This window comes from Talpa europaea, assembly GCF_964194135.1.
Source record: "Talpa europaea genome assembly, chromosome: 8".
NCBI classification, from domain to species: domain Eukaryota; kingdom Metazoa; phylum Chordata; class Mammalia; order Eulipotyphla; family Talpidae; genus Talpa; species Talpa europaea.
In genome coordinates this window covers 68,348,453-68,373,902 of record NC_140075.1, presented here as the reverse complement: position 1 = coordinate 68,373,902, position 25,450 = coordinate 68,348,453, and the positions used below count along the sequence as shown (strand labels likewise).

The 25,450-nt window shown below is 35.7% G+C and overlaps 1 protein-coding gene across 8 annotated transcripts in view; it reads left to right on the top strand.

Moving 5' to 3' along the window:
* The window catches only part of HECTD1 (HECT domain E3 ubiquitin protein ligase 1), a gene marked incomplete at both ends in the record, with an annotated part of 83,282 nt that extends 58,424 nt beyond the window's left edge, over positions 1-24,858 (top strand). The window contains 19 exons of one of the 8 annotated variants that reach the window (XM_084240744.1): positions 1,527-2,222; positions 2,878-3,099; positions 5,886-6,013; positions 6,899-7,021; positions 9,596-9,752; positions 12,739-12,961; positions 14,096-14,150; positions 14,365-14,547; positions 14,927-15,134; positions 15,223-15,308; positions 15,517-15,644; positions 17,081-17,282; positions 19,040-19,177; positions 19,443-20,050; positions 21,008-21,086; positions 21,208-21,301; positions 21,950-22,100; positions 24,476-24,620; positions 24,721-24,858. In XM_084240744.1, coding sequence (XP_084096870.1) covers positions 1,527-2,222; positions 2,878-3,099; positions 5,886-6,013; positions 6,899-7,021; positions 9,596-9,752; positions 12,739-12,961; positions 14,096-14,150; positions 14,365-14,547; positions 14,927-15,134; positions 15,223-15,308; positions 15,517-15,644; positions 17,081-17,282; positions 19,040-19,177; positions 19,443-20,050; positions 21,008-21,086; positions 21,208-21,301; positions 21,950-22,100; positions 24,476-24,620; positions 24,721-24,858 — 3,764 coding nt within the window. Of the gene's footprint in view, positions 1-1,385; positions 2,223-2,877; positions 3,100-5,885; positions 6,020-6,898; positions 7,022-9,595; positions 9,753-12,738; positions 12,962-14,095; positions 14,151-14,364; positions 14,548-14,926; positions 15,135-15,222; positions 15,309-15,516; positions 15,645-17,080; positions 17,283-19,039; positions 19,178-19,442; positions 20,051-21,007; positions 21,087-21,207; positions 21,302-21,949; positions 22,101-24,475; positions 24,621-24,720 lie in introns of all 8 variants that reach the window. The other 7 variants (XM_084240743.1, XM_084240742.1, XM_084240748.1 and 4 more) reach the window with 7 other exon arrangements.
* Between the last annotated feature and the right edge of the window lie 592 nt (positions 24,859-25,450).

Genomic DNA, 25,450 nt, shown 5'->3' with positions numbered 1-25,450 from the left:
TACCTTAATTTTTTTCATTTATTCCATAAATAAGAATGCTGACTATATAAGGGTTCTTCATTAGACTTCCAGTATTCAATGGTCAACAAAAAAGAATGATTCCCCCTGCTTTCTGGGTAAAATATAAACATACAAATAAAATTTGGATAAGTGCTGTAAAATAAATTCTCAGTATATATATTTTTTAACCATTTAATACATACAGATCTTAATTTTATTTGTGATTGGGATATGTTTTTAAACCCTTCTCTTATACTTTTTCCATGTTGCAGAAGAGATCGTTAATTGTTGGTTCTTCAGAGGTTATTTCAACATAAGGAATAAATTGAGAACTTGAAATCTCATCTAAATTAGATTATGTAGTTTTGGGGCAGTACTTTTCCTCTCAAAGAGCTTATACACAGATAATCCCCAGAGGCATTTTACCTGTCTGAGCCACATCACAAACATATATGGATCTTACATGTGAATGTGCATCCATGCACACACATGGGAATATATGCGAATATGGGTAAAGTACTTCTTAACTTTACAAATAAAGAGTTAATATATTTAAAAAAATATTTGTTATGTGTTGTGCTTTTCCCTGAAGTAATTAAATAATGTTGTAAAATTTTTATTAATTTCCTTTCTAGTAGGCAATTTATTTTATTGCTATTGGAAGTTACCATTTTTTAAAAAAAAATAAGTATTTTTTTCCAAGTACAAATACATATAGATTGAATATCATTATGCTCATTAGTTCTTTACACATTACTAGTTTTAGCATATAGGTTCTAATAAAAGAACTTAGTGTACTAAGTTTTACTTTTCGTTTTTAGAATTTTCTGTGATTTTTCAAACTTATTATACTTGATCATAAAAGAACCAAGTACCCACTGAACTTTGAGAACACAACCGAAATGCTAACTTAGTGTTATTTGAGCTAGTGACCTAACAATTTTGCAGCAATATATAAATATTTTGTCTGTTACAGGATTAAGCCCAAACTTAGAAATTAATGGTAAACCAGCACTTTTTTCTATAAAGACCATTTGACGACCATGTAATCACAACTATAAAACCTTTTACTTAGATTTCATTTATACTTGATGAAATTGCAGTATTTTACCATTCATATCAATCTTTTTTAGCAGTTCTTCCTTTTAAAAGATACCCCAATAGATGTAAATATGACTCTTTTTTAGAAAAAATCACCAGAGTGAACAGTTCAGAAATTAGAAAATAAAAGGAAGAATTTAATTTTAGTTGGCAGATCTTAAGTGATTATAGTAACTCAGAGAAGTACAGCCGTGATGAAAAGCTGATCCCATATTGTGGAGCAACTGTCTGACACGCTCCTATCTGCTTTCTGCTGGGTCTCACAAACTCCTGTCCCTTTCCAGGCTGGATTGATGTCACCTGGGATGCTGGTGGCTCAAACTCTTACCGTATGGGCGCAGAAGGAAAATTTGACCTCAAGCTTGCACCAGGGTACGACCCTGATACAGTGGCATCACCCAAACCTGTTTCATCCACTGTTTCAGGCACAACGCAATCATGGAGCAGCTTGGTGAAAAACAACTGTCCAGACAAGACATCTGCTGCTGCAGGCTCCTCAAGTAGAAAAGGAAGCAGCAGTTCTGTGTGTAGCGTGGCCAGTAGCAGCGACATCAGCTTGGGTTCGACCAAAACGGAACGGAGATCAGAAATTGTAATGGAACACAGTATAGTTTCAGGAGCTGATGTCCATGAACCAATTGTTGTTCTTTCATCTGCTGAACACGTCCCTCAAACAGAAGTAGGGTCATCTTCCAGTGCAAGCACCAGCACCTTAACAGCGGAAACAGGAAGTGAAAATGCTGAAAGAAAATTAGGCCCTGATAGTTCTGTCCGTACTCCTGGGGAGTCTAGTGCAATATCCATGGGGATTGTTAGTGTTAGTTCTCCTGATGTTAGTTCAGTATCTGAATTAACTAATAAAGAAGCAGCTTCACAACGACCCCTTAGTTCTTCAGCAAGTAACAGACTGTCAGTTAGTTCTTTATTGGCTGCTGGGGCCCCTATGAGCTCTAGTGCAAGTGTTCCTAACCTGTCCTCAAGAGAAACATCTAGTTTGGAGAGTTTTGTAAGGAGAGTGGCAAATATAGCACGGACTAATGCCACGAACAACATGAATCTAAGCCGAAGCAGCAGTGATAACAACACTAATACTTTGGGGAGGAATGTGATGAGCACAGCAAGTAAGTGAGCTTTTCCTTATGGAACCCAATGCTTTTTCCACTCCGAGGGATGCAAAGTAGAGTTTCTTATTCTCTGGGTTCTGACTGCTGTCTTTATATTAGTAACCACGTTAGATAGAACTATGTCAAATTTAACACTTCATGTGTATGAAAGTTACTAGCATCACAAATTTTTCAGACTCTAGATCAGGTGTGACAAAGAACTTTTTATTCTGAAAGGATGAAATAATAAGTCACTTCTGTTTTCCACTTCATGGTAAATCATTAAGCACAGATGAATGAGGATATAAATGACTATTAACTGTCATCATAGTCAGCTGAGACCAGAGCGTCACACTGGTATAACTTATGTAGGCCCTAAGTTGATAATAGCTTTCTAATTTAAGCTACTAACAAGTCAAAGTAATTCCTTTAGAAAATAATGGAAATTACTTCATTGCCTATTTCACTTTTTTTAAAGGTTAGAATTAATTTTTTGAAACATAATATAATTTTAGTTGGATTTCAGTTGGGTTCCCAAAGTTGTTGCTTCATAGTGTTTTAATAATTATTGTGTTTTATGATCTCATTCTACCTTCTAAATATAAAACATGTTTTTTCTAAGGTTTATACAATCCCATCTATTTTTCCTCATTTGCTTCTTTTTTATCTTTAGCTTCTCCTCTTATGGGTGCACAGAGTTTCCCTAATTTGACCACACCTGGTACTACATCAACAGTGACTATGTCAACATCCAGTGTTACTAGCAGCAGCAATGTAGCTACAGCGACAACAGTTTTATCAGTTGGTCAGTCATTAAGTAATACTTTAACCACCAGCCTCACGTCAACCTCCAGTGAGAGTGACACAGGCCAGGAAGCAGAATATTCTTTATATGGTAAGTTATAGCTGAAAATATTTAGCTATTTATATAGTGATACTTTCATTATCTTTTTCTGCTGTGCTTTTTTTTTCAACTTAGAAAAGAATTAGTCTTAGAAATATGGCATTTTTATCTAAAATAAAAAAAAAATGGTATGAAAGATTATTAAGAAATTACCTGATTGTAAACGGACATTAAGGAACTATTATGTGCCATTCTTTTCTGACTTTTGTCATTAATGAAGTTTTATTAGAAGAGCCACAATAATGAAGCTATTTACTACCTTTATCAGGGAAGAATAGAATTAATGGATTAATAAGCTTTTTAAAGTTAGATTCCCAGTATAGTATAATGTAAGTGGGAAAACACTCCGTTGTGTCTCCTCTATTCTCAGTATTCAACAAAACACTTCTGGTACCTCTGATTGCTAAATATGTGTGACGTTTCCCCATACCAAGCAAATCTCAGATACCAGCTGGAGTCCTACAATTTTACTCAATTCTGGCTCTACCAAGAGGTAGTTTCAGATTCCATGGGTTAAGTCTCAGTTACAGACACTGCCGCACCCCTCCCTATAATTCCTTTAGCCACCCCAGATTGACTTCTATGCTTTTATCTATAGTAAAGTTTTCTATGACCCTCTCCTCAGACTTGATTGCTAGTCTCAGGAAAACATTTTGTTTACTAGATTATCAGTTAATTATGAAAAGGAACACTCAGATTAAAGAATGCATAGGGTAAAATCCAGAAGAGTCCTGAACACAGGAGCTCCTGTCCTTTTGGAGTTTGGGGAACTTTCCTAGTAGGTGGATTATTTTTGTCCACAAACCCTGAAGCTCTCCAAACCATGAAGTAGCTATATATTCATTGAATAAGCACTTTTCTACTTAGTTTTTCTCATGGGGGCCTTTTGTTCCTCCCTCTTTTGTGTTATGTTAACCTCAAGCTTCAGTTCTTGAAGGTTAAGAAAGTTATGGGTATGCTAGTGAGAAAAAATATTAAAGAATTAGGGCTAATAATTGATTTTTAAAAAAATTATTTGTAGTTGATTGAATTTCCTTTTATACATTCCTAAAACTAGAGGACTCTTAAAAGTGCTTTTATGAAGTATAAAAATAACATGTGCTTGATAATTTCTACAAACTTACTGTTTTAGGGACATTTTTTATTGTTCTCTGATAAAAAGGGGAAGATAAGGGGGAAAATGGACATCAATGGATTATAACATGAGATGGAATTTCAGTATATAAAATTAGGTAATTTTCCTTTAAAAGTAATATCATGTTCATGAGAACTGCTTTCTAATTTGCAGGATGGCATCTTATAGGTCTTAGGAATAATATATTTCATCAAATTTAAGATGCCATTAATTTATGATAGTCTCTAAGGAAAATGTGTTGTCATTTTAGCTGTGATTCACCATTGCTTGATGACACTTTCTCACTTTGGAATGTTAGTGTTAAAAACTATGTTCCTAGGCCTCGCCTGGTGGCGCAGCCTCTGCAGTGCCAGTTCGATCCCCAGCCGCCGGGCTAGGGTCCCACGTGGTGTGCAGACTTCTCCTGCCACCTGCTGCTCCCCTCAGCAGTGTACTTCGTCAGTCTTCCTGTTCTGCTCTCCACTCTGGCTTTGGTGAATTCTCTCACCCTCCCGTGCTTCTGCTGTACCCAGTCCTTGTATAAATAAATAAAATAAATCTTAAAAAAAAAAAAAAAACAAAAAAAGAGCAGGCATGGTAAAAATTTAAAAAAAAAAACAAACAAAAAACTGTGTTCCTCAGAAACTAATTGAATATAGTATCCAACCTCTTCTACTAACCATCCACTAACAGTTATTGAAATTTTAATCCTTAGTCATTTTTAGACTTAAAAATAAATATTTGTTTCTGAGGTCTGCAAATGCTAGTTTCAGAATAATTACGCATTGCCTTCTGGGTTTCTTCTTAAATGCAGAGTGTATGATCTGTTAACCCATAGAAGTTTCTTTTCTTCCAAATATAGTAAAAACTTTTCCTGTTTTAATTTCATTATTCCTCTTACTGTTTTTAGTTTTTATTATGATGAACAACTTGTCAGTATTTTCATTATGTGGGACAATGTTTATTTGACAATATCTTCACTGGGAGAGTGAGGGGGAGAGATCCTAAGGAAGAAGAAAAAAAAATTCAAGTTTATTGAACTTCCTTATGTGGAAGATAATGTAGATAATATGGAATATGGTACATTTGTTATTCCTTAATTGTAAGTAAATTGGCATTTCCTTTCATGGTTATTGTCATTAATGAACCAGCTTATACAGCAAATCCTGGCCTTTCATTCCTTTACTCCTTAAATGCCTCTTCACTATAAGCTCAACATGGGCTCAAATCTTAGTCTGTTTTGTTACAAAGATATACCTGGTGCCTGACACAAGACTTTGCACATAATAGGTACTAAGTAGGTATTTGTTGACAGAGTGAATATCTCCAATGTGTTCCCTTTCCATTATCTTTTTCATCTTGTGACTTATGCAGAGAATGAGAATTGATTATTATTATTTTTTAACATGGCCCGTGTTCTTGACCTTCCATATTATGATTTTGCAGATTCAGATTTATTTATGGTCATTGTTTATCCTACGTAGTTTTCTGCCATGCTTGTGACTGTCATTTTTATCCATGCTGTACATGTAGTGATGGGTGGAATCACTAATTATGATCTTGTCTTTCTTGAATTTTACTGTTTTGTAAAACCAGTATAGAAAGTTATTTTGTTATGCTTGTTAGTTGTTCTGGGAATGAGGCTGGTGGTTTTGTCCTCTAGATTTCCTGGATAGCTGCCGTGCCAGCACTCTGCTAGCTGAGCTGGATGATGATGAGGACTTGCCTGAGCCCGATGAAGAAGATGATGAGAATGAGGATGACAATCAGGAGGACCAGGAATACGAGGAGGTTATGGTAGAGAGAAGTCCCCCTTTCTGCTAACTAAGATAGGATGTTAATAATTGAAAGGAAGAGAGGAAAAGCAAAGTCCTGATTAAACTTTGAAGCAAGGAAATAGGGTACTAGGGCGAGAATATGGTTAATTAGGAAAAGACTTGTATTTGGAGCATTTTTTTTTTATTCAAGTAACATTGCATCATAGCATTTGCATAAGTTTCAGGAGGCATTCACTGATGAGATGATTCATTTGAAAGAAAATAAGTTGGTTATGTCACATGTTGATGTCTTAACAGATTAAGATTTGCAGTAATCTTAAAGGATATGATTTCATGGTTCTTCCACAATAATAATACTTAAAATTTTTTAGTACCTACTGTCACATAAGCAGTATCTATGATTTAATTTCATCATTACTTACACAGAGATTATGTAAGTAGAGGCATAGAAAAAGAAATTGGTCCTTATCAGAACTGAGAGATATACAAACCCAAGCTTAGGCAACATGATCCAGAATTTTCAGTGTATTAGCTACCATCACTGTCTTTGAATCAAACTTTTGCCTCAAAATACCCTTTAATATAATTTCTTGTATATATTTTTGTCTCTATAAAATGTTATTAGACTTCAAAAAGTTTCTTAGTTGAGTTTTAATGGGGCAAAGAAATACTTAGAATATGTTGCTAGAAAATATATAATACATTAGCATATTTCTTGTGAAGGTTAGTAAATGATATATGATGAACTTAAAACATTCAATTTATAACAAGATGGCTAATGAATATAAAGTTTTTAAATCAGGTTTTAGTAATTTGGGTAATAGTTTCAGGTCAAGGCTGTATGGAGATATATATAGGTCAAATAATTAGATATGTCTTCACATTTTTTAAACTTAAGATTTTGAGACGTCCATCCCTGCAGCGTCGAGCTGGCTCCCGCTCTGATGTAACTCACCATGCTGTCACGTCACAGCTACCACAGGTCCCTGCTGGAGCAGGGAGCCGACCTATTGGGGAACAGGTAATATCCTCACGTGTATCTTTCTTGCAGTATATTTTTCCCCCTTTCATGGTAAAGCACCAATCAAAATGCCTAGAAAAATTTACAGGGCAGTGGGGGAGAATTACCAAATAGAGTTAATAATAAAAAACTTACCCAGCTGTGTGGGTATTTCAAGTATAGTTCATGATTGCTATTGCATAATGCATACAGGAGTTTCTTACTTGAAACCCTTTCACCTTGCTATTTAGGTGGTAGTAAACATATACTACAATGGTTAAATAGTTATTATCTAAGATTCATTACTTTTGTAGTAGTAACAGTAGTAATATTAGTCTGTTTGGTAACTTCTTTTGATCATTAAGTGGTGGCCACTCCTCAATACTTAACATATTTTACTTAATTCTACTCTTTCAACAACCATTTGAGGTATATTATTAGCCCCAACGAAATAACTGATAAAAGTTACATATAGATATTTTGGATCTAGGACAAATACCTAGACATTCTGCAGCTCTCCTGACCACCTGTGACTATGCAGGTGCCTCTCTTTTTCTCCTTTTCCTAATAAACCTGTCCTTTTAAAATGTAAAAAGAAAAAAAACAACAACAAAAAAAAAACCTAGACGTTGTGACTCTAGAGCTGTCAAATGTCAGTTTGATTTGTTTTAAATTTAGATTCAGTTAGTCAAACAAGGGGCTGTGTGTTCTTGTAAGTACATACATACATAATTATTGATTTTAATTTTATATCAGAAATTTATAACATTTATGATTTACCTTTTTTTCCCCCTAAAGATGCAACTCATTTATTTTGTCATGGAGACACTATAAATACTAGACACTATAACTGCTAGAAAAAATAGTTCATCTTTTTTATTGATAATAATAGTGATAGAGAAAATGTTCCTTAAAAAACTTTCATTATGGAACTTTTCAAACATCCTCAGAAGTAGAAAGAATAGTGCATTGACCCTTATAATCAGGGAAATGCAAATCAAAACCACACTGAGATATTTACCTTACACCAGTAAGAATGGCACATATCAAAAAAACAAGCAACAACAAATGTTGGCAAGGATGCAGTAAAAAAGGAAACTCTCCTACATTGCTGGTGGGACTGCAACTGGTCCAACCATTGTGGAAAGCTGTCTGGAGGTTCCTCAGTCTACTAATAATGGAGCTACCATACGATGCTGCAATTCCACTACTAGGGATCTACCCAAAGGACACAAAAACTGATTCAAAAGAGCACCTATGTTTATTGCAGCACTATTTACAATAGGTAAAACCTGGAAACAACCCAAATGCCCAAAAATAGATGACTGGATCAAGAAGATGTGGTATATATACACAATGGAATATTATTCAGTAATCAAAAAAGATAAACTCATGCCACTGGCAGCAATGTGGATAGAGCTAGAAGGAATTATGCTCAGTGAAATAAGCCAGAAGGAAAAAGAAAAATATTGGATAGTTTCACTTATAATAGAAATATGGGGAACCAAATAAGACATCAGTGTAAAAAAAATAATAATAACAGTACAAAACACAACAAAGCAAAAACAGACATCCTGCAGGGGAGGAGGCGGGAGGAGCACAGGGGACTGTGGTGATGGTGCATGGGTGCCTTGGGGAAGGAAATTCTATGAGAACTCAATCTGAGGGGGGGGGAGCAAATATTGTCTAAAAAAATGTTAAAAATGATAAATGTTAAAAAAAAGTGCATGTCTTGAAATAAAAAAATAAAAAGAATAGTGCATTGAGGGCCTCCCTGGTGGCGCAGGCGGTTGAGCGTAGCGCTGTGAAGCTGTCTGCAGCCTCTGCAGTACTGGTTCGATCCCCGCCGGCCTCGGAGCAACCCACATGGCGAGCAGACCTCTCCTGTCTCACCGCTGCTCCCCTCAGCAGTGTATTTCGTCAGTCTGCCTGTTCTGTTCCCCGCTCTGTCTCTGGTGAAATCCTCTCACCCTCCCACACCTCTGGCCTGAAACCTGGTTCTTATATAAATAAAATAAATCTTTAAAAAAAAAATAGTTCATTGAAAACCCCATGAACCTGTGATTTGACTTTAGTAGTGACCAACACTTTGTCAAATTTGTTTGATCTATTTGCCTATAATTATTTATAGCCACTCCTAAACATTATATGTTTTGTGTGTAAATTAGCATGTCATACAATTTACATAAAAAAAGGCAATCTATTTTAGAAAATTATAGGTTCCTGGGTTGGCAGGAAGTTACAAAGATAGTTGAGAGGTCTTTTGTGCCCTTTGCCCAATTTCTTCTAGTGGTTATCTCTTACATACTGTACAGTATCAGGACATTGATACAATGTATATGTAGGTTTCATTGTCAGTTTATCACATTTAGATTTTTGTAACCCCACTAATGCAGCTTACTTTTGATAAATCATTAAGAAATGTGTGTCCCTTTAAGTGTTTGTTTTATTCATTTTAATGTTTAAGAAATGTAGCTAAATAAGGAAGTCTAATAGCTATAGAGAAGTATTTAACAGATGCTTATTTTATAAATTACATGCCACTTTTGCAATAATGAATGTCTTGTAATGTTTGTGGGTATGGAATTTTGATAGGAAGAAGAGGAGTATGAAACTAAAGGAGGACGCAGGAGAACATGGGATGATGATTATGTGCTAAAGCGGCAGTTTTCTGCTTTGGTTCCTGCTTTTGATCCTAGACCTGGTCGTACTAATGTCCAGCAGACAACTGATCTAGAAATTCCACCCCCAGGTACAGTATATTTCAGTTTTTGTGATTTAATAGGTACTGAATGAGATAATTGTATATAGTTGGGAAAGTAAGATAATATTTGTACCAGAAAAACTGTATGTTGGCCCCATGTCCATTACAATATTTGGATATTTTTAATTTTTTAAAAAGATTTATTTATGCACACAAGAACTGGGGTATAGGCCAGAGGTGTCGAGGGTGGTGAGAGGATTCATCAGAGACATAATGGGGAACAGAACAGGCAGATTGACTGAAATAAACTGCTGAGGGGAGCAGCGGCGGGCAAGTCAGGAGAGGTCTGCTGTGCCATGTGGGTAGCTCCCTGGCCAGGGATTGAACTCATGCTGCAGTGGCTGTGAATGGCTTCATAGGTTGCATCTTAACCCCTTGCACCACCAGGGAGGCCATGGGTATTTTTTAAAGCAACCTCATTGAAGGTGACTAATTTGTATTCTATTAGAAAATAGAATGGATGAGGGCCTCCCTGGTGGCGCAGCGGTTGAGCGCTGGGTTGCAAAGTTGCCCGCAGCCTCTGTAGCGCTGGTTCGATCCCCGGCTGCTCCCCGGCCACTGGAGGAGAGTCCTGCATGGCGCACAGACCTCTCCTGTAGCCCGCTACTCCCCTCAGCAGTGTGCTTCGGTCCTTCTGCCTGCTCTGCTCCCCACTCTGGCTCTGGTGAATTCTCTCACCCTCCCACGCTTCTGACTGTACCCAGTGCTTGTATAAATAAATCTTAAAAAAAAAAAAGGAAAGAAAGAAAGAAAAAAAAAGAAAATAGAATGGATGAAAATTACTAAGGATTACTCCTATTCAACTTCTGTGTTGAAAACTATATTGTAGTTTTAGTTACGGCTTCTGGAGTCAGCCAGCTGGGTGGCAACTACTGTAACTCTTATTTTGAGTATGGTAGACACACTAATGGCTCCCCAAGATACCCATGCCCTAATCTCCAGAGTCACTAATTATCTTTTTTTTTTTTTTAAGATTTATTTTTATTTATTTATACAAGCACTGGGTTGAGTCAGAAGCGCGGGAGGGCGAGAGAATTCACCAGAGCCAGAGCAGAGAGCAGAGCAGGCAGAAGGACCGAAGTACACTACTGAGGGGAGCAGCGCACGGCAGGAGAGGTCTGCGTGCCATGTGGGACCCTCCTCCGGTGGCTGGGGAGCAGCCGGGGATCAAACTGGCGCCGCAGAGGCTGCGGGCAGCTTCGCAACCCAGAGCTCAACCGCTGCGCCACCGGGGAGGCCCCACAGAGTCACTAATTATCTTATCATGACAAAGAAGACTTTGCAGATGTGATTAAATTAGTGATCTTGAGTTGGGGAGATTATCTGGGAAAGCGCAATATAATCACTAGTGTTCTCATAAGAGGGGGAGACAAGAGGGTCAGAGTTAGAGAAGATTTGGCAATAGGAAGTGAAAATCAGAATGAAGAGGGTCCATGAGTCAAGGAATGTGGGCAGCCTCTCAATGGTAGAAAAAGTAAGGAAATATATTTCTTACCTCTAGAACTATAAGATAATAAATTTGTATTTTAACATACCCAGTTTATGGTAATTTGTGGCAACAGTAATAGGAAACTAATACACTGGGCAAATCACCTAATCTATGTAACCTGAATTTCTTCATCTCTTACGTGAAAATAATAGTCCCTGTTTGGTAAGATAGTTAAGAGGATTGAGGTAAAATTAAAGTGCTTAGCATTGTACCTAATGTGTACCTTAGTAAATGTCAGCTGTTATAATCAGTGTATTATCTATAAAGAATAAAATGTTAAATGTGGAATGTTCTTTTTAATTGATATATACCTATGTTAAATATGAAAGTACACTTTGTTGTACAGTATTCTATGGTGAGGGTGGGTCCAACATCCCTTCATAAAGGAAAGCCTAGTCTAGCACGTATAAATAGGTACAAATTTGCCAGAGTTCTTTGGTAATATATTTCATATTTTCTAATAAAGTTTTTACTACTAGAAATTTTATTAAAGGAATAATAGCTTTACAGTCTGCAGAAATTGGTATATTTTTCCCACTAAAAACAGTTCTTGGGCCTCCCCAGTGGCACAGCGGTTGAGCGCTGGGTTGGGAAGCTGCCTGCAGCCTCTGCAGTGCCAATTTGACCCCCGGCTGCTCCCCAGCCACCGGAGGAGGGTCCCACATGGCGCGCTGACCTCTCCTGCCGCCCTCTGCTCCCCTCAGCAGTGTACTTCGCTCCTTCTGCCTGCTCTGCTCCCGACTCTGGCTCGTTGAATTCTCTCACCCTCCCATGCTTCTGACTGTACCCTGTGCTTGTATAAATAAATAAAAAAAATAAATATTTTAAATAAATAAATAAAAACAGTTCTTGTCCTGAGACTGTGTTACTTTATCTGTGTAGCATCTCTTTTAACAAACCTTTCCCTTTCAATAGCAGCAGCAGCAGCACTCTGCCCATCTGTAGCTATGCAAGTGCCTATTTTTCTCTTTATGTAAAGTAATGGGGATATGGTTCAAGGTACAGTGGAATGTCATTCAATGAATAAAAGGATACTTTCAAAGTCTCTATCATGATGTGAGGGAAGATTTTTGAGCTAATAAAAGAGGATACATCTCCAAATGTGAACCCAGTTGTGTGTGCCGAATGTTGTGTGTTTACCTCACAACCCACTCATTTGTTACAAGGAAAAGGTTGACCCAGAGTATGAGTAGTTTCTCCTTTATAAAAGTAAAATGTTTCTAAAATATTCATATAGTTAGCATATGTTTTATGCTAAAAATGAGAGATCCTTATCATATACATATATTTTAATACTCTAATAATCTAAGTAATAGGTATATTATTCCCATTTAAAAACAAAACAAAATTGTTGAGGCCAGAAGAGTCTTATGTAGCTGACATCTCTAGCTAACATATAACAGAAGGATTTAGATATTATGTAGCTTTGTCTCCAACCTTTGAAAACAAATGTGTAATTTTTTTTATGTCTTTCATATTTTTTAGGAACACCTCATTCAGAGCTCTTGGAAGAAGTTGAATGTACTCCGTCACCTCGATTAGCCCTCACTTTGAAAGTAACAGGTCTTGGAACAACTCGTGAGGTTGAATTACCACTCACTAATTTCAGATCAACCATCTTTTACTATGTACAGAAACTGCTTCAGTTATCTTGTAATGGCAATGTGAAATCAGATAAGCTTAGACGTATTTGGGAGCCAACATACACGTAAGAAATTTTAACTTTCTTTCAGATTATTTGAGCCATGAAGAATTGTATTTCTGTATTTTGGACTATAGGAACAGAAAAGATTTGGTTCTAATTGGTTTATAGGATCAGATAAAAGCATTTCTGACTCTCGATGGAGAATGGTTAAGGTTTGTAACTAGAAGGAGTTTTGGAATTTAGACTAATTCCTGTATATGTTAATTTAGTTTTGGAATTTAGACTAATTCCTATATATGCTAATTGTTGAACTGTTTGACTGAGATTCGTTTGAAGTACTAAATATTTTCTATTTATCATTTGTTCTGGGGTCAGACTATTTTTGTTCATTAGTCAAATAATTATTAATGACTTTGAGCATATCTATTTAATATTTATTGCCTCACATTCCTAATCTGTAAAATGAGAGTGGTTGTGAGGTATCACTAAACAGCATTGTAGTGCTGTTTGTGATGTAATAAGTGCTCGGTATTTTCTATAGTAAATTATTTGTTATTAAATAATATATTACATTTTAATTTATATAGAATATTCAGTCATTAATATAATTATATCACAGTCATCCTTATGCAACTTCTATCAGTATATTTTTCTGATGTTCTTTAAATATCTCTGATAAACTTACATAACATCCAATAAAGTAATCTAGGTATTCTTGAGATAGAACAGGAGGTCATCATGGCATTTCCTCCTTTCAATTTTTGTTGGAGTTTAACATTTGATCTCAGCTTCCTTACATGAACATAAGTTCTTGGTATTCTTACCTTTCTTTCCATGTAAACATGAGCAAAACACGTCTCATCTCATTTTATTTTTATAACAATATATGAAAATTACAACACATGATATAGTTTATTTATATTTTTAAAAGGTTTAATGTAGGTTTGATGTATGATTTCTTTGCTATAATTCCATATTTATAAGCTATAACTTTTTCAAGAATATGATTTCTGCTATGTTTTCCTCTGTTAACAAGTTATTACTTTTTCTTAAAAATTCTGAGTTCACTGTTTAATGTAAGCATATGGCTAATGAAAGATGTCATTCATATATATTTTTTAAAGAATTGAATCCTTATGGGAATAACCACAAATCATTTGATTTATGAATTAACTTGAATAATATCTTCATATCTAGAATCATGTACAGAGAAATGAAGGATTCTGACAAAGAAAAGGAAAATGGAAAAATGGTAAGTTATTTTAGAAAATTGCTTTTATTCTTGGCTACTTAGGTGAAGAAAAACAAGAAAATTGTTTCATTTGGAACATTTGAGAGGAAAACCACTAACATGAATTCTTTAGATTAGCTTAAATGCATGATCCTAAAGCTACCTCAAGTATGCATGTGAATTAGCATAGACTTTATAATCAGGAAAGGCCAACATTTGGTTTTTCCTATTGTAGGGTTGTTGGTCTATAGAGCATGTGGAACAGTACCTTGGCACTGATGAATTACCAAAGAATGACTTGATAACCTACCTGCAGAAGAATGCAGACGCCGCTTTCCTGCGCCACTGGAAATTAACTGGCACTAATAAAAGTATTAGGAAAAACAGAAATTGTTCTCAGCTCATAGCTGCATATAAGGTATATATATTGGCACCAAAACACTGTTTTGATTGGGAATGGCTTTGTGCTTTGTTTTGCAGCTTTTAATAATTCTTAAGGAAGAGAGTTTCCTTGGGACATATTTTAATAATGAGGTTGAATTAAGGTACTATGCCAGTACTAAAATTTCAAATATAGTTTGTGGCATTGGATCTGATTACATAGTTTTAACTGTGGCATATAGTGGTTATGTTTTATTTGGGAATTTTAATGGTTTAGAATGCATTGATTTTTAACTTGGGTGCTGTTTTTACTTAAAAGGGCTATTTGAAATTCCAGCTTTTTCAAAGTAATACTATGATGCATTTCTTTTATTGAAAATATGATTAATAAATAATTTTACTAATTGTTTTTACAGGATTTTTGTGAGCATGGAACAAAGTCTGGGTTAAACCAGGGAGCCATTTCTACTCTTCAAAGTAGTGATATTCTTAATTTGACAAAAGAACAACCTCAGGCTAAAGCAGGAAATGGACAGAATTCTTGTGGAGTAGAAGATGTCCTTCAGCTTTTGCGTATTCTGTATATAGTTGCAAGTGACCCTTATTCAAGATTATCCCAAGAAGGTCTGTAAGAAACAAACTTGCTTCATTTAAATAGCATTTTTAAAAGAAAGTCAGTGTACATTTTTATTAATATTCACTAATTTTACAGAAGGTGATGAACAACTTCAGTTTACTTTTCCACCAGATGAATTCACTAGCAAAAAAATCACAACAAAAATTTTGCAGCAGATTGAGGTAATAAAATAAAATAGTTGAGCTCTTCATTCTTTAACTGTTGACCTTTCAAATTATTGCCTCTCCTTCCTTTTCTACCTCCCACCATCTTTCCCTTTCTTTTGATTCAGTGATTTGCGCTTATAGCTCATTGCATTCATTTCTTTAATCACATTTAAGCATTTTTTTTAATAATTGCCTTAAAACATTGTTGTTTTCTAACTTGCAGGAACCACTGGCATTGGCAAGTGGGGCTTTGCCAGATTGGTGTGAACAATTAACCAGCAAGTGTCCTTTTCTCATACCATTTGAAACTAGACAGCTTTATTTTACATGTACAGCATTTGGTGCATCGAGGTAAAGATTATGTATTTTTTTATTTTTAGAGTACATATACTTTTGTCATGTAAGCTCAAAATGTACAGATAAACTTTACATGAAGACTGATAGAGGAAATATATTATCTTCTATAAATTTTCTTATAAAGAGCTGCCAACATTTATTTATTTATTTTTAAAGTTTTATTTATTTATGATTACAAGAATTGGGGTACAGGCCAGAGGTATGGGTGAGAGGATTCACCAGAGACACAACGGGGAAGAGAACAGGCAGATAGACCAAAGTACACTGCTGAGGGGAGCAGTGGGCAAGTCAGGAGAGGCTGGGGATTGAACTCGTGCTGCAGAGGCTGCGGACAGCTTCACAGCATTGTGCTCAACCTCTTGCGCCCTCAGGGAGGCCCAACATTTAAGCATCTTTTTTGTTTCCAAGTGGGATATGTGCTCTTTCTTAGTATATATTAGAGTACTTTGTTTCCTATCAGCTAGCACTTACTACACAGTTTTTAGTAATTCAGCTTATGTAAATTATTAGTTGTTGAAACTCCTAGGAATAGCCAATAAAATGTTTGCAAATAGTTTACTAACAATAAAATACATCTTTATTCTAGCTATCATTTTTCTCTTGCTACCATCTGACAAACTATACATATTTTTTTACTTATTTTTTGTTTTTCTGTCTCCTGACATTGGATGAAAGTTGTAAGAGGGCAGGAATTTCTGGCTCTTGTTCTCAGCTCTAGTTCAGTTCCCAAAGCAATGCTTATCACACTACAGGCAGTACATAAATATTTTTTTGATGATTATAGTTCAAAATGGAGCCGATTTTTTCCCTGTTAAGTCCTTTTTTTGTGCCATGTTATACCACTTACAAAACATTTGTACACCTGGAATTAATAGGCATTGGATATGATTTCTGTTTTATAGCTGAGAAAATTGATTCATAAAATATTTAGCTGATTACAAAAAATTTAGAGTACACAATGAGTATAGCTCTTATTCATAGTTAAGATTTTTTTCTCCCACCCTCGATAAGTTCTGAAATGTTTTAAAATCATAATATTTTGATAGTTATTTTTCAGTTTCTACACAGTAGTAAATATAGCATAATCATTTTTTGTTTCCTGTTAGGAATACATGTCTCTTTTTATGTATTATTAGTTTGTCTAATTTTGTGTTATATGTGGTTTGGACATCCACAAAGACCTTTATTTTGACTTGACTGCTAAAGTAAAGAGGAGAAATATAGACTCAGTACTTTCTCAGTTTATTTAATTAAGATGATAATAAAGGGTTTATTTTAACCTAAGATAGGAAGCAATAATTTATACAAAGAAAACTGTGACTTTTATTACCCAATAAATGCTTTTAAAACTTTTGTTTAAATGTTTGATTAGTTTAGAAGTATGTTCAACTGTTGTATGCTATATCTACATAGATATTTTTCTATTTCAGAGCAATTGTATGGCTACAAAACCGACGTGAAGCCACAGTAGAAAGAACAAGGACCACAAGTAGTGTAAGGCGAGATGATCCTGGAGAGTTTCGAGTTGGTCGCCTCAAACATGAAAGAGTGAAAGTTCCACGTGGTGAATCACTAATGGAATGGGCTGAGAATGTCATGCAAATACATGCAGATCGGAAATCAGTTCTTGAGGTACCTTATATAAAATTTAGTGTCAGAATCAGACAATGTGTATTTTCCATTGAAAAAAAAATGCATTAGGTAGAAGTGAAAAAGGATTTCTCTGCTGTCCTTGCCAAGGTTTTTTTCTGGCAGAGTGTCTTTCATAAGCAGATTTCAGTTCGCCTCCTCAGGAGTCGGGGTCTCATTAATGAGCAACAAAGAGTATCTTTATTCTTGAGGTGGGGAAAAACTTGGTCTTTTCGAAGGATCCTATCCTTTTTTTTTTTTTTTTTAAAGATTTTATTTATTTATTTATTTATTTATTTATACAAGCACCGGGTACAGTCAGAAGCGCTGGAGGGTGAGAAAATTCACCAGAGACAGAGCGGGGAGCAGAACAGGCAGACTGACGACGTACACTGCTGAGGGGAGCAGCGGGCGAGACAGGAGAGGTCTGCGTGCCATGTGGGACCCTTGCCCGGCAGCCAGGGATTGAACCAGCACTGCAGAGGCTGCGGGCAGCTTTGCAGCCCAGTGCTCAACCGTTGCGCCACCAGGGAGGCCCCTATACATTTCTTAACAAAGCCTGGACCAAATAATACAAAGGATTCTTTTTGATACTCCACTTTAAATTTTACCTTTACATTAAGCTATGCTAAGCTGCATTTTGGGGGCATACTGTTTTGTTATATTTCATTTAAATTGTGTTTGGTATTATCATTGGCCTATAAAGGCAGTATGAAATTTAATATATTTACTGTAGAACTGTTATTGTGGGCATTGTGGATTGTAGCCTATATACATATTCCTTGTGAGGGACAGTGGTGGAAGAAATATTTCACTTTTTACGTATGTGAATCTGTTAGGTTATTTTTTTAAATCACAAATTAATCATGACAAATGATAACATCTTCAGAAATGATAGACTCTGTGCCTTTCACTTTAAAATTTCTTTGCCTTCATCTATTTTTCTTTTTTTTTTTTTAAAGATTTATTTATTTATTTATACAAGCACTGGGTACAGTCAGAAGCGCGGGAGGGTGAGAGAATTCACCAGAGCCAGAGCAGGGAGCAGAGCAGGCAGAAGGACCAAAGTACACTGCTGAGGGGAGCAGCGGGCGGCAGTAGAGGTCTGCGCGCCATGTGGGACCCTCCTCCGGTGGCCGGGGAGCAGCCGAGGATCGAACCGGCGCAACAGAGGCTGCAGGCAGCTTCGCAACCCAGCGCTCAACCACTGCGCCACTGGGGAGGCCCCCTTCATCTATTTTTCTTATCCATATATTCCTCTAAGATAATTCTCAATTACTAATTTTCTTTTTTCACTTGCACTAAATGTTTTTGTAAAATGCCTGAACTCATTTATGGAACAGGTAGAATATGGATAAATGCCTTTAAAATGATTGCCTTAAGTGAGAAATAAGTGAAAGAGTAGGTTTTGGGTCACATAGACACACATACATATCTGTGTATTATCATTTCTTTAAGCAAATGATTTAACTTTTCTATCTGAAATTTTATTTTCTTTGGTATAAAAAGAAGGTAATTTTTTTAGTGTTATGAGAAGCAAATTAATATATGATCACTGCTTACCACAGTATTAAACACATAGTAGTGAACAAGAAATAGACACTTGTTAGAAAAACTAAAATTTCTGTGTTGTGTGTATAATGTTGCTATTAAAAAAGTAGAATATTAGATTGGATATAACATATTTTGGAAAGACTGTATCATTAAAAAAATTTGTTTTAAAGCTCCCTTTCTCCATAATGTATTTGTTCATATTTTAGGTTGAATTTTTAGGAGAAGAAGGAACAGGCTTGGGACCCACATTAGAGTTTTATGCTCTGGTTGCAGCAGAATTCCAGAGAACTGATTTGGGAGCTTGGCTTTGTGATGATAACTTTCCGGATGATGAATCTCGTCATGTAAGATTTATTTATCATGTTGTGATTTGACATGTGATTCTGCTTTTAGGAAGTGTTAAAAATAGATTTTGCTTTCAGAACATAAGCTGGGTTTTTGAACTTATTTAATTATTAAATAATCTTGATATTATTAAAATGTTTATAAAGGATAAAATTTAGTCAGCAAAAACTAATCAAGTGTGTATGTAAGTACTTTTAGATAAACTGATGAGGATGTTTAATGTGTATGGACCTTTAATTTACATTTTTTCCTCTCAAAAATTAGGTTGATCTTGGAGGGGGATTGAAACCTCCTGGATACTATGTGCAGAGATCATGTGGACTGTTCACAGCACCATTTCCACAAGATAGTGATGAGCTTGAAAGGATCACAAAACTTTTTCACTTCCTTGGAATTTTCTTGGCCAAATGCATTCAAGACAATAGACTTGTGGACTTACCTATTTCTAAACCTTTCTTTAAACTTATGTGTATGGGCGATATTAAAAGCAATATGAGTAAACTGATTTATGAATCACGTGGAGACAGAGACTTACACTGTACTGAAAGTCAGTCTGAAGCTTCTACAGAAGAAGGTCACGATTCACTCTCAGTAGGAAGCTTTGAAGAGGATTCGAAATCAGAGTTTATTCTGGATCCCCCCAAACCAAAGCCCCCAGCTTGGTTTAATGGAATTTTAACTTGGGAAGACTTTGAACTAGTAAACCCACACAGAGCCAGATTTTTAAAAGAAATTAAAGACCTTGCAATCAAAAGGCGCCAGATTTTGAGCAACAAAGGTCTTTCTGAAGATGAAAAGAATACAAAATTACAGGAGCTAGTATTGAAGAATCCATCAGGTTCTGGGCCTCCACTTAGCATAGAGGATTTAGGGTAAGCTTCATGTATACAGTCTATAACTTAATAAGTTATAAAGCTTTTTTATTTCTTTGACTCCATTAATTTGCAATATACTAAGTGAATAGTCTATTAAGTAAAACAATATGCTAGAGGAAATACTGATTATTGGTTTGAACTTTTATTAATATTATAAAGACAATGCTAGAATATACTTTATTAATCATCAAATTTCTGAAAGGTATCAGATTTATAAATATACATATTTTGTGTTTAAAAGTCCAGTGCCAAAAATATTTTGACAAATTCATTACCTACATATATAGTATACTTGGCAAAGCTCAAAATAGTTGGCTTTGTATGTAAACTTTTTCCCCAATCATTGCATCCATCAATTGGGTGGATACTGCACATATTTTGATTGTATTTTATTTGTTTATATACATGGAGTTATTACATGTATATAATACATTTTACTGTGATTTGGCATTAACTGAAAGGTTTGCTTTTTTACTCTTCTAGCCTTTCTCCCTCCTTCCTTCCTTTCTTTCCTTCCTTCCCTTTGTTGATAATGTTGACAATTTGTATTTGATAAATTGTTACATAGTCAATATTTGATTTGGGAGCATGAGCTGAATCTTTAGTGAAGTAATCGTTTCTTGCAAAAATTTTATTTTTTTTGCAAATATGTTGCTGTGATAATCATTAGTTCATCTTTAGTTCATTATTTTGTGCCACAGAAGTGGAATATGGAAAGGTAGAAGTGTTATGTATTCACTTCAGTGTTAGATTTCATAACAGTTGACCTAATGGTTTTAGTGCACAGATATTTGCATTTAAAAAGATCACATATACTTAAGATCTTAGCTGGTTATATGGATTTTGTTTTTAGGGGGGTGTTTGTGGGGGGTGTTCCATGATTTTGGTAGCTATATAATGATTCAGTATCATTGATATGTAAATGTTAAGCTAATATCCCTTTTTGTCTCCCAGTTTAAATTTTCAGTTTTGCCCTTCCTCAAGAATATATGGTTTTACAGCAGTAGATCTCAAGCCAAGTGGTGAAGATGAGGTAAAAACATTGCTTTTAATATAGCTGAATTCAGAAATAGCCTATTAATGAGGACTAAGTGCTACTGAAATATTCCTAGATAATGAAAGTAACAATAATGTTGGCAAATTTTCCTTTGCAGATGATAACAATGGATAATGCAGAAGAATATGTGGATTTGATGTTTGACTTTTGTATGCATACGGGTATTCAAAAACAGATGGAAGCCTTTAGAGGTAATTTTTAAGCATCTTTAGCTTAAGTTCTCTTCTTTTACTTTGGGACAGTTGAAATTTAGGCCCTGCTATGGTTAAGAATTGCTGATAATCTCTAGATTTGCCCTGTAGTGTTTTGTCCTGCAGATAGTGAGGTGTCCTGCAAAGTACCCAAAACAGGTTGGAATTTCCTCAAATTATAGCTTACCTTTGGCTTACTTATCCTAAGCAGTGAGGGACATTCTTTTAGTCTTGATTGCATATTTCCACATTACATGATCAGAATGAATTAAAGCTGTGTTAGGACCTAAGTTTTTCAGGTGAAGGTGGAAGAATATGTATTAGCGTGTTTGTCACTTACTATATAGTTTTGAAAATGTGAACACTGCTTTTAGATGGCTTGTATAAATGATGTGAGAAACTGGCTGGGAAATTATTAGAACTTGGCTACCACTTAGTGACTAAATTATTTATTCTCTGTTCATATTTGTGATAAGATATTAAGCAGAAATTTCTGTACTTAAAATGCAAGCAGTTTTTATTTCAAATTAATTTATATTTGTTTTTTCAAACACTTATCAGTATATTATCTGATTTGAAATTCAGTATTTTGCAATGACGTTAGAGTTATGTATCTTGTTTTTATTTTTTGCCATGTATGTAATGTAGATGGGTTTAATAAAGTTTTTCCAATGGAGAAATTAAGTTCCTTCAGCCATGAAGAAGTCCAAATGATTCTTTGTGGAAACCAATCACCATCCTGGGCAGCAGAGGATATTATTAATTACACAGAACCTAAGCTGGGTTATACACGTGACAGGTATGTTTTGGTATTTTCTTACAACAAAATTTGTTTATGTTCCTGTGTTAAATGGCAAGTTCTCTAAAGAAAGCCAACTCTGAATTACGTTCATAAAGTGAGAAATCAGTTAATTCTCACCAGTAACCCAGATGCATATCCATTCATAATGCTGAGCTTATACAAAAAGACAGTTGTGTATTGACTGTTATGATTCCTTTTTCATTGCATTTTAATTGCTCATTATTTTAAATATTGTAAAAGTTTTTTTAGGATTTACTGCTTTTATATTAGCCTTTAATATTCAAATAATGCCAAACTTACAGAAAAATCAAAGAATAGTTGAAAAAATTTCCATTTATCCTTTTCCCATAGTCATCAGTATTTAACATGTTGCTGTATGTCCTTTATATTGTCTTTCTTTATACATACACATAATATATGTCTGTGTACAATGAGAAGTGCTATTTCTTTTTTTAATCATTTGACACTCAATTCCATGTATCATGTCCCTTTACTTTGTATTACTTTAGTTTGCATTATGAGAGAATACGGATATTCTTCCACATACACTAGCTAGCAAGTTCATCATATTATGCTATTAGCTAGTGTATAGGTGTATAGTTCCTCTTCCAGATCTGTTGAGTATTCTAGTAATGTCCTTAAAGAGTACTCTCTTCAGGGCCTCCCTGATGGTGCAAGGGGTTAAGCACAGCACTGAATCTGTCCACAGCCTCTGTAGCACATGTTTGATCCCGGACCCACCAGAGATAACCACATGGCTTAGCAGACTTCTGTCTCGCCTGCTGCTCCCCTCAGCAGTGTATTTCAGTCAGTCTGCCTGTTCTGTTCCCCACTCTGTCTCTGGTAAATCCTTTCAACCCCAGCAACTCTGGCCTGTACCCTAGTTCTTCTATTCATAAAGAAGATAAATCTTAAGAAAAAAAAATTAAAAAAGAGTACTTTCACCCCTATTCCCTCATATCTTAACACTGCATTTAGTTGTGATGTGTTTTTAATCTGGATCAGTTCCTTAGTTGATTTTTTTCCTTTCATATCACTATACCCTATATAGTAAGACCCTGTATTATTTTTTTAAGTCTCCAAATTTATATAAATGATGTAATAAAAATTATTTTAAACTTAAATAATGATTATATAGCTTTTTTGTTGTTTATTTTTTAAGTAAACTTTCTATTGACTCATAACAGAAATGCACAAATTACATGTACTTCCAGGAGAATTTTCATATTCATAAATATACCAGCGTAATTGGAACCCAGAACAAGAAACAACTCCACAGGTTCCACATCATATTTTTTAGTTATGAAAATCACTATCCCTATTGATTAATTTTGATTGCTTTATTTATTTTTAAAGATTGATTTATGCATGCATACAAGAGCTGGGGTACAAGCCAGAGATGCAGCGGGGTGAGAGGGTTCACCAGAGACAGAGTGGGGAACAGAACAGGCAGACTGACTGAAATGCACTGCTGAGGGGAGCAGCAGCGAGACAGGAGAGGTCTGCTATGCCATGTAGGTTGCTCTCTGGCAGGCCAGGGATCGAACTCGTGCTGCAGAGTCTGTGGATTGCTTCATAGTGTGGAGCTTAACCCCTTGTGCCACCAGGGAGGCCTGATTGCCCCATTTTTTCATTTTAAAAATGAAATCATGCAGCATCTTTAAGTTTGGACTTTTTCAGTTTAAAATTATGAAAAAAAATATGAAAATCATCTGTGTTTAGGCACAATAGCAGTTTATTTCACTATAGTGAAAATTATTTCAGATATCTCTTGGTAATTATATTTGGATTAATTATGCAAATACATCCTGAGCTTTTCTGATTTGCTGCTTGTTGGATAATATATTTGATCTCCATATTTCTTTCACTAATTTAGTTCTTACCATTTATAAGTACAAGACAGTCTTTGAAGATTATCTTTTTAAAAGATTCATTTATTTATGCGTATAAGAACTGGGGTACAGGCCAGAGGTCGCGGGGGTTAAGAGAATTCACCAGAGAGTGTGGGGAACAGAAAAGAGGGATTGACTGAAATACACTGCTGAGGGGAGCAGCTGATGACCAGGAGAGGTCTGCTGTGCCATGTGGGCCACCTCCCTGGTCGGGCATCGAACTTGTGCCACAGCCACTGTGCACTGCTCCACAGTGCTGCATCTTAACCCCTTGTGCCACCGGGGAGGCGCCTGAAGAATATTTTTAAAGTAGCTTGTACCAGCTCATTTCATACTTACCCAAGAGTCTCTAGCTAGTGCTGTTCTTCCAGCATGTGTTCTTCTGACAACTGGGTTTTGGGGTGATTGCTGGCTTACAAAGTTGTGCTAGTGTTTTACATTTAAATCAGATGTCAAATCAATATATTTTTCTTCTTGTAGTCCTGGTTTCCTGAGGTTTGTGAGGGTTTTATGTGGCATGTCTTCAGATGAAAGGAAAGCATTCCTACAGTTTACCACTGGTTGTTCAACATTACCCCCAGGTGGACTGGCTAACCTACATCCCAGGCTCACAGTTGTACGCAAGGTAAAAAACTCTCCAGCTCAGTAATTAAATGACTTAAGGATTGAAAGAAAGAAATATCTAAAGCCATGGTCTTCTGTTATTGTCACTTTTCTTTCTGCAGGTTGATGCTACTGATGCAAGCTATCCATCAGTGAATACATGTGTGCATTACCTTAAGTTGCCTGAATATTCTTCGGAAGAGATCATGCGAGAGCGTCTGCTAGCTGCTACAATGGAGAAAGGCTTTCATCTCAATTGAGTTTTGAAGTGCAATGGGAGACATCAGAGACTAAAAAATACTAGTGAAGCCTCTTGTGTTTGTTTGCAGAGAAGTATATGATCCTCCACGCTAATGACACTTGCCTTTTTTTCCACCATTAAGGCTTTAAGAACATGTGGAATAAGTTTGTTAGCTGCTAATGACAAAACCAATCCTTTAACTACCCAGCCAGCAAGTATATAGCACAGAACACTGTGTTGCTACAAGGGCTTATGTGACTGGAATAAGGTGGTCCTACTTGACTGTTCCAAAGAGCAGCTTCTCAGATCTTCAGTGTTCACTGGTAAATTTCTAACAGTGTATTTGTGTAAAGTTTGTCATTTCATACTTCATACACTACAGTTGCCATCACTGATCCCTGTTCTGCTGGCTTTTAAGCTATTTGGTCAAAAATCCTACTTCTTTAAAACATAGAGAGTTAATGAGCATCTCAAGCTTTTTCTTTTCCTTTTTATTGATGCCTGCACTATCAGAGTATTCTAGTGTTCTCTCTTTCGTTTGGCATATAATCATGCACAATCTTTTTATTTCCTCGAGGTGGGAGTTTATTTTTATTTCCTAAATGCCATAC